The sequence below is a fragment of the Sapajus apella genome, unplaced genomic scaffold (assembly GCF_009761245.1).
Source record: "Sapajus apella isolate SASKATOON/1434 unplaced genomic scaffold, GSC_monkey_1.0 scaffold127, whole genome shotgun sequence".
NCBI classification, from domain to species: Eukaryota; Metazoa; Chordata; class Mammalia; order Primates; family Cebidae; genus Sapajus; species Sapajus apella.
Genome location: NW_022437067.1, coordinates 1,273,291 through 1,286,103, shown reverse-complemented (window position 1 = coordinate 1,286,103; position 12,813 = coordinate 1,273,291). Strand labels below are relative to the sequence as shown.

At 60.5% G+C, this 12,813-nt stretch overlaps 1 protein-coding gene across 2 annotated transcripts in view; it reads right to left on the bottom strand.

Annotated features, from left to right (window-relative positions):
* SKI (SKI proto-oncogene) overlaps positions 1-12,678 on the bottom strand; it is a 75,096-nt gene extending 62,418 nt beyond the window's left edge. Inside the window, exon 1 of one of the 2 annotated variants that reach the window (XM_032262158.1) lies at positions 11,643-12,678. In XM_032262158.1, coding sequence (XP_032118049.1) covers positions 11,643-12,611 — 969 coding nt within the window. In that variant the 5' untranslated portion in view covers positions 12,612-12,678. The remainder of the gene's footprint in view (positions 1-11,642) is intronic. The other variant, XM_032262157.1, reaches the window with a different exon arrangement.
* Positions 12,679-12,813: the final 135 nt, after the last annotated feature.

Sequence of the window (12,813 nt, the reverse complement as noted above, 5' to 3'; positions counted from 1 at the left end):
CACTGAGCTAATCTCTCCACGTCAGTGAAAGCTGGAAATTTTCCACACAGGACGGCACTTTTAAGTCCACAGACATATTTAAGCCACCAGTTCATAACGACAGCAAAAAGAGAAGTGTTCCCTGCTGGTCCCGCAGACAAGTGTGAGGGGACCCTGGGCCCTCTGTGCCCTGGGGTGAAAGGAGGGACCCCACAGGGACCCGCCTTCCAGGCCCACAGTGTTCTGGGCTTCCTCTCCCACATGCCAACGTTGAGGCAGAAAACAGCAAAGGCCAGGGATGCGGGGTGACCACAGAGCTCCCGCAAAGCCCTCGCCTGCAGCTCCAGTGTGAGCCCTGCACTGCCCACCAAAGCTCACCCAGAGTGCCCAGGACGTCTCAGGGTCTGGGCACAGACAAGGAGCCTTGGGGGGGAGGGAAGGGGCTGCTTCCCTAGAAGGGTCGGAGGACTGTGGATGGCCCCACACAGGGCAGCACAGGTTTTCCTGAGAGCTGTGGCTTCCCGCACCTCTGACCTGACTCCTGGACCACAGGATGCTGCGCTTCTCCCCGTCCCACCAAGGGCGAAGTCTGCCTCGAGGGGCGGCGTGGTGTCCGTGTCTGTGCCACCGCTCCCCTAGATCTACAACTGTCTGTGTCCTCCTAACAAGGACAGCGCATCACTTCTAAGAACCCAGGTTTTCTTGTTACTGCCACACGGTTACTTCGGGCTAAAGACAACTCTGCTTCTTCAAATCCACTTGATTTCTTCTTCTGGGCGCCTTAGTGGAACCAGAAACCCCTGCCCGGCAGTCCCAGCCCCACAGCCTTGCCCCCGCCCAGACATCCTCCTGGGGCCGGGCAACACTATGGACAGCACACAGCTTGCCGCCAACGCACTCCTGGCAATCTAGAGTCCCAGACACAGTCCTGCCCGTGGCCAGACCAGCCTGGCCCACATTTCTCCAGGCTGCTCCAAGGCTCCTGGCCCTCCCTCATTCCTCCAGGCCCAGGCCTCCCTCCTCCCTGGCCTCTCTGCCTATGGCTTCCCACCCCCACCAGTGCCGCTTTCCCAGGCCTGTGGCCATTTCACCCTCCCAGAGGCCTCCTTGGCCAAGGTCCTAGAAAGTGGAGCAGAGCCTGAAGGACAGCAGCCCCTGTGGTGGGGGCCGCCCTGCGGGGTCCTGGCCGCCACCATCAGACCCTGGGGCCACACCTCACTCAGCAAACCAGGACAAGAGACCCCACAGACGCTCCTGAGAGAAAACAGATCCTCCTTTATCTAGAGTCCGTTAAACACCAAAGAAGTCACAACACAATAATGACGTTGAATGGGAAAATCCCATCTACACTAGAGGCATACAGCTCAGGCCGGGACTGAATGGGATGGGGGCACCGAAGCCACGTGGACCCCCACAGGATGCAGCCGTAGCAGCAGTGGGGAACAGAAGCAAACCCAAACCCATCAGAAGGGGCCAGCCTCACCCCCCGCCCAGGCACACCAGGATGCCCTGGAGGGTGGATGAGCCTGGACACAGGCCTCACCCAGTTCAGGAGCCGAGGAAGCTGCTCTGGGAAGCCTCTCACCGGCAGGAAAGACTTCAAGGTGAGTTCCAGTGCTCCTACTGCAAGCACAAGGCCTGCGCCAGCCCCAGCACCACCAGCAAGCCACCACCAGGACAGGCCCCCGTCACCAGGGTTCTGTGATCCCCAGCACGTGAGCCCAACCAGGTCGAAACCCTTCCTGACTCCATGCAGGTACACGGTGTGTCCCCGGACACGGACGCCACCTTGGCTGCTGGACCCACATGGGGAAGAAGTTTCGCCCCGTTTCCCCAACAGGAGCCCAAGACCACGGCCCAAGGCAGGTCCCCAGCCCCCGGCCAATGACAAGGAGACACCGAGAGCAGCTTGACTCGACGCGTCGCACAGAGGCGACCCAGGAGTTTACCTTGTTTTCACAGTTTAAAGAGCTTTATAAATTAAGATGAAACCCACTAGGGTCAGGCAAGCTGGGCGACACTCACGGCATCCAAGAATGTTAGCAAAAATCACAGTTTTGATAGTTCTGCAAAAAAAAACTTAGCAAATTTACAACAAAACTGTCAAGTAATTAAGGCAAGGCACTTCACACATGAACTTAAACTGCTAATTAAAATCCCCTCGCTTAATTGACTACATTTGCATATCATTCAGCTTGGGAGTATAATTTTTTTAATGGTTTGGGCAACAGGGTTGTAGCCAGGAAGTGGGGCGGCAGCAGGTGAGGCAGAGTGAAGGCGCTGCCCGCGGCACCTCCAGGGCACCAGCCAGGTTGGGCCGGGGGCTGCACCAGGCCGGGTCCCCTCCTCCCTCCAGGTCCACACGGGGGTCCAGGGAGGAAGCAGCGGGGATCTCACAGACGTCACGCCAGCTGTGGAGATCCTGGGCGTCCCTAACGCAGAAAGCAGCCTGGGCAGGCTTCAGTGCAGGCACACAGAACACCTCCCTCTCCAAGGCCCAGCCTCAGGGGCCTTAGTACAAGGACAGCAGAAAGGAGAGGAGACAGCAGGCCTTCTGCAGCCTTACCAGCACGGAGGCCTGGTGTGGGCCAGCCCGCTGACAGCCACTCGGCGACTGCTAGCCCACAGGACACAGGTGGCAGCGCAGGTGGCCTCGGTGGACGCGCACACGTTCAGCAGCACACACGCAGTGTTCAGAGCTCCGCGGAGGGTGGCTGAGCTGCCCAGTCCCGTGTGCAGCTCCTCCCACCCGGACCAGGGGTCAGAGCCCAACCCCCATGCTCACCCTCACCAGACAGGCAGGAGTCACTTGCTCTGGGGTCCCAGGCTCCTGCTACCTCTGCAGAGGGCTATCTCGAGGCTGTGAGTGCCCAGCCCCCATCCTCAGGGGTCAGAGCCTGTCGGGGCCAGGGAGGCCTGACCAGGCCAGGGAGGCAGAGCACCCTGTGCCCAGAGGCCCCACCAGCACCATGGCAGGCCTGTCCTGGGTACCGTGCAGGTCCACGCAGGGCCACCAACCCTTCAGGGCAGCACATGAACAGCATGTCTAGGACAAAGAGGCCCAGCTTGGCCCAGTCGTCTGGGGAACCATAACAAAAGAGGGCCACAGGCAGCTGGAGCTGCCATCCATGGCCACGTGGAGGCTCCCAGGCCAAGGGAGCCTGAAGGGAGGCACGGAGACAAACTGCTCCCCAAGAAGGCCTCAAGTTCTCTGCGCACAAGCAGTGAGGCCTAACTGCTCTCAGACAGACCTCTCGGGGCTAGCCAGGGAGGGAGGGAGCCAGGGATGCCTGCCCTGGAGCGCCTGGACTGTGGGCAGCCACACCAGGTGGGGATCCAGGACTGCCCAGCCTAGCGCCTGGCACAGAGAAGCCCTTGACAGCACCAGGTGCGAGGGCACAGGGAGAGACGCCCGCCATGCAGGGGTGATCAGCCTCTCAAGGCCCATTCGACTCCTTAAGTAACCCGTCCTGGGAGGGTCAAATGGGCAACCTCAGGCGGCCCACAGAAGACGCCAGCCTCCCACGGTCCTCAGGGCTGAGGCGTTCACACATGTTCTGCAGGACAAGCTCAGCACCCAGTCAAGCCTGGCCTGCACGCTAAGGAGGGTCACATTCCCTCAACAGGGCAGGAAGGACCCAACCTACAGGTCTTACTTCCAAAATAAAGAAACCAGGCCGGGCGCGGTGGCTCAAGCCTGTAATCCCAGCACTTTGGGAGGCCCAGGCGGGTGGATCACGAGGTCAAGAGATCAAGACCATCCTGGTCAACATGGTGAAACACCGTCTCTACTAAAAATACAAAAAATTAGCTGGGCATGGTGGCGCGTGCCTGTAATCCCAGCTACTCAGGAGGCTGAGGCAGGAGAATTGCCTGAACCCAGGAGGCGGAGGTTGCGGTGAACCGAGATCGCGCCATTGCACTCCAGCCTGGGTAACAAGAGCGAAACTCTGTCTCAAAAAAGAAAAAAAAAAAAAAGAAACCAAGAGCATTTCTGCTTCTGGGCAAAGGTGCATGCCCCGTAGTAAAAGCAAGAATGTTTCCATGTTATTTTAAGGGTGAGAGCCTGCGTCAGACTCTGCAACATCTGTGCACCCAATGGGCCTCCTCTCAACAGCTGGACCAGCGATTCCCAGCAGGGAACACCCCAGCCAGGGCAGAGGGAGAGCGGTCTGCAGGCTGACAGCCGCTTCTCATTCTCATCACTTACAGGTTCACTCCTGGGCAGAAGAAAACAACGTAATTAGCCAAGACACCTGACTCTGCGTGCATCTGGTCTTCTCTGTAGGAGAAGAGTGACATCAAATGAAGCCGCCGGCGCAGCCATGGCTCTCAGGAGCTACAGCAGCCCAGGAGCACCGCAGGGAGCACCTGAGCCACTCCAGATACAGGCAGGGCACAGATGGAAAGATAGACGCAGCACCAGTGCCGCTGGACACCTGCTGGGTGCTCCCCAACCTCCCACAGCCCCTCACCCACTCCTGACACACTTCCTGGTAAAGACAGCCAGTTCCCAGGTGCCCCGATCACAGCACAAGAGCTGTCATGGAGTCACCGTCACCTCACACATGGTCACCTCACACATGCAGCTCCTCCGGGGTCGGATCAGGCTGGGAAGGGCCACACAACAGCCCAGTCAGTGCCCTGGGTCCTGGAGTGGAACCCTTAGGACAGAGACAGAGCCTCTGGTTTAGGTGGCACCATCCCCTGCCACCCATGTCCACCTGAGGCCACCAGCCTGAGCTGCGTTTCTCTGACACAAGCAGCACCGTGGGAGCTGCAGGAAGCCTAGAACAGGAGTTGCTTCCTTCTCAGGCAGCCGCCAAGGCCCCAGCGGAAGCCCGGTAGTCGAGGCAGAGCTGAGAGCTGGGAGGAGCATCAGCGCGCAGCCTCACCAGCCAAGGGTAGCACTCCAGCACCTCCCAAGCCCTCAACATGGACCCAGGGTACAAGTGGTCCCACGTCAGAAGACAGTGAACCAATTTCTTCGAACAGTGAAACAACGACCAGGCGCCGTGGCTCGCCTGTAATCTCAGCGGTCCAGGAGGCCTAGGGGGTCGGATCACAAGGTCAGGAGATTGAGACCATCCTGGCCAACATGGTAAAAAACCCTGTCTCTACTAAAATACAAAAAATTAACCAGGTGTGGTGGCGCATGCCTACAGTCCCAGCTACTCAGGAGGCTGAGGCAGGGGAATCACTGGAACCGAGGAGGCGGAGGTTGCAGTGAGCTGAGATCACACCACTGTACTCCAGCCTGGCGACAGAGGAAGACTCCATCTCAAAAAAAAAAAAAAAAAAAAAGGGGGGGGGCACAGTGAGAGAAGAAACAGCATTCCCCTTCTAGCCAGAGAACGGAGCTGCCAATAACGTTACCCTGACTACCGGGGCCTGCAGAGCTCCAGTCATTCAGTGAGTTACTGAATCTGGTCCCCAAAGTGGGGACCCAGACGTGACCAGGCCACCCCCCCCATCCTAACCCCTGAGGCTGACAAAACCACCACACACACGACGACCCCCACGGCCAGTGAGACAAGGCCCCCAGCAGAGGCAGCCCGAGCAGGCCCGACCAGGGCTGGGTGTGCCACCGACTCGGCCCTGCAGCTGCAGCACCGCCAGAGCACTCCTTCCATATTTATGAGTCAAAAAAGAAAATCGGGGACGACATCAACGCGCACCAAACAGAATCGCAGCCATTTCCCAGGCTCCCGCCAAGATGCCTCTCAAAGTCCCCTTTATCCATTTCCCCCCAAACAAAAGACAGGAGCATTACTCAAAGGAACAAGCACTTCAAGCAAAGGCCTACGAGACACAGGCTGAGGGCCACAGGCGCCAGGCGCCACCACGCCACCTCCAGGCCACGGCCAGCACAGGTGCTCGGTCCATCTGGTCCTAGTCTGGATTTTACTATTGTCCCCACAATCTCATTTAAAATTCACAAGAGTCCTGGTCCTTCATTTTCATACATAAGCAGGCTCATGTGGCGGCATGTCCCAGAGCTGAAGGCTCCCTGGGCCCCGCAGATAGGCCACCCCAGCAAGGCAGCCTGGAAAAATATCAAGTACCGCACAGAGAAACCAACACGCAGGCTCCGGGAAGCGGGGCCCTTCTGGAACTCTCTCATATTCACAAAGCAGCAGCACCTACGAACAATCATTTCTCATGGCCCCCAGGCCCCGAGGGGAGCCAGAGCTTCCTAAGGGTCATCCAGCATAGCACCTGGTCTGCAGAGGACAACCAGGCCTCGAGAGGTCAGGTGGGATGGCCAGAGGTGATTCCTCCATCCCACCGGCCCCTGGGATGCCTTCTGTGGCAGGACCCACTCCAGGGCCAGGGACGGTGGCTCATGCCTGTAATCCTAGCACTTTGGGAGGCAGAGGCAGGCAGATCACTTGAGGTCAGGAGCTCCAGACCAGCTTGACCAGCATGGTAAAACCCCATCTCTACAAAAAATACAAAAAAATTAGCTGGGCATGGTGGCACACATCTGCAATCCCACCTACACAGGAGGCTGAGGCAGGAGAATCCCTTGAACCCAGGAGACAGAGACTGCAGTGGGCTGAGATTGTACCACTGCACTCCAGCCTGGGCAAGAGAGACTGTCTCAAAAAAAAAAAAAAAAAAAAACCCCACTCCAGACCACAAGGGTGACAGCCAGGGCAGGGCAGGGAGGAGCCACCCTACCGCCTGCTCTGGCACTAGGGGGCCAGGTATAAAGAGCTGGTCCCCGGGCCACGCCCCACTCCATGACCCCCTGGCCTGGTGACCACTGATCAGGAGGGAAGAGCCCTTGAGAATGAGAGCGGGCCTCTTTTCCAGCTCTCCCAGATATTAGGGAAATAATTCAGCCTCTGTATTTTGACTCAAAACAAAGAAACTTTTAAAAAACATTTCAGTTGAAACTTGCATAATTCTTCCAGTGGAGAAATTCTCCCTCAACTTTCGCAATCCTTAGAAAGAGACACACTATTGCCACAGAGCCCGGCCCCGGCGTGGACACCTCCCGCCAGACGGTCAGGGCCCAGGCCCCGGAACCGCCGCCTCCCCTCTGGAGGCCCTGCCGGCGGTGAAGACCTAACCTGTGCTGGAGCTGCAGCCCCACAACCCGAGAGACTCCGGGGCGGGGTTCGGCTCACACTTACCCCAGACTTCCGCGCTCCATATCCTGTCTACCATCACCCGGAGACTCAGACAGACAGACATTGCACAAATCAGCCACAGAGACGGCTGAGAAACAAGATGCTGACAGAGGGCTCCCCGCCTTACACCATGACCCTGCTGCCCCAGAAGGCAAGGGACCCAGCCCAGATCCCAGAGGGGTCCCAAACAGATGGACAACAGAGTGTGTCGGGAAATGACCACCAGGCTCTGCTTCCTGCAGGGGCCACTAGGGACAGCCACCCATGCTCTCCCCGGTCCATGCACAGCTGCCCAGGGTGGGCTGCAGTCAACAACCACTGTCGAGCTGCTGTTACCCCCACCTGAGAAGACCCAGCAGCCGGCCTTCTTTCCAGAACCTTCAACTGGGGGGCAGACCAGCCCAAACCTGCAGACCCTGGCCTTCTGCACAGGGACCAGGGCCTGCCCAGGAACCTGACCCCAGGGCCTGGCCCAAGACCACATGGAATCCCACAAAAAGCTGGAGAACAACACTCGCAACAAACACATTCTTCCCAAGGAAGCCAGCAGACAGGGGGACAGATGGCCCCCGAAGCGTCCTCCGGACCTGAGGGTGTTTGGGAGACCACAGCCCAAAACCCACACGGCCGCTGCGCTGAGTGAGCGGCATCCCAAAACCAACTCCTGATGCTGTCCCTGCCTGTGAGCGGCTCACCTTAAACAAGCAAAACACAACTGCCTCCCAGAGGGTCTCTGAGCCCGGCACCCCTGCCAGGCCTGTACACTATGAGTGCTCACTCCCAGAACAGGCCTCAAGACTCCAAGCTTCCAAGCCTGATCACCCGGCTGAGTACCTGCCTGAGGAAACACAGCCTAGGACTGGGGCACCCACATGGTGACATGGGTCAAAAGGCCTGGCATGAGGGACCAGAAAACCCATGTCGCGGACCCTCTACTGCGGTGCAGAGTTTCCTTCCCAACCAAGCGACCCTCAGCCCACAGCCCACTAAGACCCACACCAGCCCACACAGAACAAAGGCAAGCCAGCCTGAGAGACCCCTGGGAACCTGGGCATCTGCAGGACAGAACGACAACACTCCCACATGGCCCTGATTCTTCAGTCACGTGTCAATGAGGAGCCGCCTCTCACCGGGGGGCCCACTGCCCCTTGGAGCAAGATCCTCCTGTGGCCCAAGGGAGGCACCGCACCACCCTGTCATCAGCCCGCACGGAAAGCGCTTGGTCTGAGCACGACGTTCTGTGGGACAAGGGGCCGTGTCCCAGGCAGCAGGTCAAGCTGCAGCCTCAAACTGCCACATTCTGTCACCCTGACAGCCATCTATACAGACAAAAGGACGAAGTCCAATTGAGGCCTACAGCTATCAGACAGCCTGAAATGAAAGGGGGAGCCGACCGGAAAGGAGAAAGGGGTGGGAGCAGGGAAAGCTGAAGCTCCCCATCTCTTGGCCAAGGGCTCTCAGCGGCACAATGACTGATCTGTGCCCCTCGAAACATACAAGCCCAAGATCAAACGGTCAACCACCATTTACACTGAGACAGAGAGGGTAAGCAACTGGTCCAAGGTCATAAAGCCAGTGTGGGACCGAGAGGGGAGTTGAGACAATCTCCCCCCCACACACCCGACAAAGATGGCAGCTCCAGGGTCCTGGAGAGGGCTCTTGCCAAGCACTCACACAGCCCACACCACGGTCTTCCAAGATACAGCAGCGAGAAGCTGGCGAGACCTGACAACCACTGGACCGAAACGGAGGCCTCCTCCGCACCCCCACGATAGGAGGGGACACTGGAGGAAGACTCAGCCCCTCACACTGTCACTGTGTTGCTGACAGGCCAGGGTCTCAGACACAGCTGCCCTCACACAGGGTTTCCAAGGCGAAAGGGCAGTCCCGCCTCCCACTGTTTGGGACCCAAGAACATCACTGCCCTCTTCCACCTTGCATCATGGGTAGCAGAGTGGCGCTGACCCAGCCCACTCCCTTGGGCAGGAGACCCAGCCCCGCCTGGCCAAACACCTGAAAGGCAATTCTGCTCCCTCCCGCTCCGCAGAGGCCAAAGGCCCTCTGGGAGGAGCAGCCCCTGCAAGGAGTTCCAGTACATTCTTTGTTCCTTCTGCCCTCATCCTCAGCACATCAAAAGTATTAAAATAAGCTACAAAGGAAGTGAAGAAATCAAAACATATCCCAAGAATAAGCTGTCAAGATGTGAGTGGGAGGAGCCAAGGGCAGCCAGCTAGGGTGAGGGCGGGGCCTCCCAGGCCACTCCCTCTAGGACAAGCAGGGTCTGGGCACCGTGGGTCCACGCCCCCCAGACCACACTCCCTTCTCCTGTGTCGCCCCTATGCACACACACACGCAGACGGCTGTCCTGGGGAAACTTCAGGGGACCCTGCAGCCCAGATCTCCCAACCACACAGTCACAGAGCCCACGGAGCAGGCACTGAGCAAGGGCAGAGTCCCTAGGCGCCAGCCATCCCTTGTCAGGAACACGGGGCAGGAGGCGACACGGACAGGGTAGGTGCCCCACCCCCAGGAGCATAAGGAAACCCCACAGGAGCTGGGGAACATGCAGGGAGCCAGGAGGAGGCCACCACTGCCAGGGCCGGTCTGTGGCCACCACTCAGGCCTGGAGACGCCGGGCGCTCAGACTGAGCATATCTTCATCATGGCCTGGGAATTGCTTTTTAATTGGAAAATGAGATTTCAGAGCAGTGCTAGAGAAGACTTCAAAAGGGAAAGGTGGCTTGGAACCATCCACTGAGAATGACCGGGGAAAGCCTGTCTGGCGCGTCTCTATGGTGGCCTGAGGACCCCGGCGCTTACAACCACAGCGCCTGCCACAGGGAGGGAGCAGCTGGGTGACCTGGGCCCTGCTGGCCCCCCAGCAAAGCTCAGGAAGACACACAGACCACAAGCACACACATGACCCACAGTCGGACAAAAACAGACACACCCTGCTCAGCCGAGAGTCTCTGCCTGCGGCTCGAGACAGTGACGTGAGTGTGCCCCAGCAGCTCAGGCCTTGGCCACAGGTGACCCACTCCGCAGCCTGCCTGAGCCCACCACAATCCCCCCGACACGTGGCTTCCCCCAGCCACAGGCACTAGCGAGGGTGGACCACTCCAAACAGAATGGCCCGCAGCCCACAGGGAGCGCCATCACGCCCACCCCACCCAACTCCCCGTGTGACACGAAAGGCCTCAGCCTGCTGGGTCTGTCAGCAGCCCTGCCAGGAGCATCCTTCCCCAGCCCACAGGTCTGCAGGCAGCTGCACCTAAGCCCTGGCCTGGCAGGGCCAGGGCGCCTCTGAACACGCACGCGCACACACACACTCTCCACAGCCCCCTCCTAGCAGAGGCGACAGTCCCTCGCTTCCATCCACAGCCCCTCCTCCCCACGATCTGACACTCTGCTGGAGGGCCGCCCAGAGAAAACCGGGCTGGAGCATCTATTCACAGATTTCGAAAAAAAAGTTTGATGCAATAGCTGAATTAATTAGGCCTCCCAAGAATAGCTGAGCCAATGCAGCATTCTGTGTGTGCAGTTTAATAAGCCTGGATATTTAAAAAAAAGTTACAAATGCTTGGCGAGGTATGCAACGGAAAGTTCCTGAGGACCCCACCGGGTAATGTCGGTGCCGCCGCGTGGCCTGGGAGCTGCCCACGCTGGATCCCACAGACCCTCCAACTGGCAAACAACAAAGCTGGGCCGACAGCCTCCCTCCCCGGCGTGTCCCTCTCTGCGTTTCAGAGGGAGAGAAGGAAACGGGTGAGTCCAAAACAAATCGCAAGCAGCCAGGAACTCCAGCACTCCGGCCCAGGAGCCTGCTGACCAGGCCCTCAGCTGGGTGCCAAGTGGACCTCACCCTGCACGGGGGACTCTGGGATTTGCTCCCTGGCAGGCCCAGGGAGACCAACCAGCACAGCGCTGGGGCTGCCAAGTCTCGGCCCCCTGCCACTGCCGCTGGACACCTGGCTTCACTTTGTGTCTGTGTCCCCAAACTTCAGGGCACCAAACGGAGCAGTGCCAGTAACAAAACCAGGCCTCGCCTGGCCCGAGCTCTGTCTCCTGGGGCTCAAGCTGGGAAGCTTCGGGATGAGGGCAGCCACCTCGCCCCAACCCCAAGGAAGACCTGGGCCTGAGGCATCCGGCCGGGGCCCGGCTGGATCGAACTTCCCTGACCTCGGGACAGGCCGCTTTCTCGGCAGCACAGGAGGCCTGTGCCTTCCTGGCCTATCTGGGTAATGGCTGTGGGCCTTTCCCACACACCAAGCCTGGCCCCGCACCCCACCGCCACCAGCTCCGCCCAGGCTTGTCCTGAGGAACCGGCAGGAGGGCTTCCTACCAAACCCACTGGCCCTGCCCAAGGGAACGCTCCGAATTTCCCCTAAACAAACCAAAGCGTTGAGACAGGAATGAGGCAGAACACAGGTCCCGGCCTTCGGAGCCCGGAGACCATGGCCCAGGAGGTGCCCCCCTCACCCAGCGCGCCCGCCCCACCCCGCGCCCAGGCCTGGGGCCACTCACCCTGGGCACCCGCCGCTTGTACTTGCTGCCATAGTCGAACTTCTCCTTCACGTCGTCCAGGCAGCGGCCGAGGCGCGCCTGCTCCTCCTTGCCCGTGTAGTCCTGGCTCAGCAGGATGTAGGCCCGCCAGTTGGCCGAGTCGAAGCCCCAGTGGCAGGTCCGGTTCTCCAGCGCCTTGTGCGAGTGCACCACGAACTTGTGCGGCGGGTACATGAGGCGGCAGTCCAGGCACTGAATGCAGGCGGCGCTCGGGCTGCTGTACAGCTCGGGCACCAGCAGCCCCTTGCACTTGCCGAAGCACTCGTGGTACACGCGGACGCTGCGCTCGCTGAGCTCCAGGCCCAGCGCCAGGCTGGCGGCCAGCTCCTTCTTGCAGGGCGGCGGGTAGGCGCCGCCGTAGAGCAGCGCGTTACACAGGCGCTCGGCGTCCGTCTTGGTGATGAGCCCGCACGAGGGCGCCGAGAAGGGCAGGATGCCCATGACTTTGAGGATCTCCAGCTGGTCGGCCGTGCAGCGCGAGCAGTAGATGTGGAGCTCGTCGCACACCGAGTTGATCTGCTGCAGCGAGAAGTCGCGCAGCACGGAGTTGAGGATCTGCGGCAGGCACAGGCGCTTTTCGCCTCCCACCACGAAGCAGGAGATGGTCTCGCCCTCCAGCACGGTCTCGCAGCGCTCCGTGGAGCGGTCGGACGGCATGAAGAAGGGCCCGGGCAGCACAGGCGGCGGCGGCTGGATGGCGGGCAGGTGCAGCACGGGCGGCGGCTCGGCGGCTGCGGGCACCGGCGCGGGCACCGCGGCCGCGCCCGCCTCCTTGGCGCTCTCCTTCTTGTAGGCCTCCTGCGCCCAGCGCGCCGAGAAGGCGGCCGGGCCGCCCAACGAGCTCATGGAGCTCAGGTGGAACTGCTCCAGCGTCTTCTGCAGCCCCGGGTGCGGCTGGAAGCCGCCGCGGCCGCCGGCCGCCGCCTCCATGGTGCGCTCCGGCTCCCCGGGCCGCTCCCGCTCCCGCGTGCCCGGGCACCCCCGGCCCCCGCCGCCGCCCCGCGCGCCCCGGCGGCGCCCGCGGCCCCGACCCCGGCCGCCCCCCGCCGTCGGCTCACGACCGATCACGGCCGCGGCCTCGCCCGGGGGCGCGAAGGGGAAGGCGGGCGGGGCGAAGGGGTCCCGCCGCTGG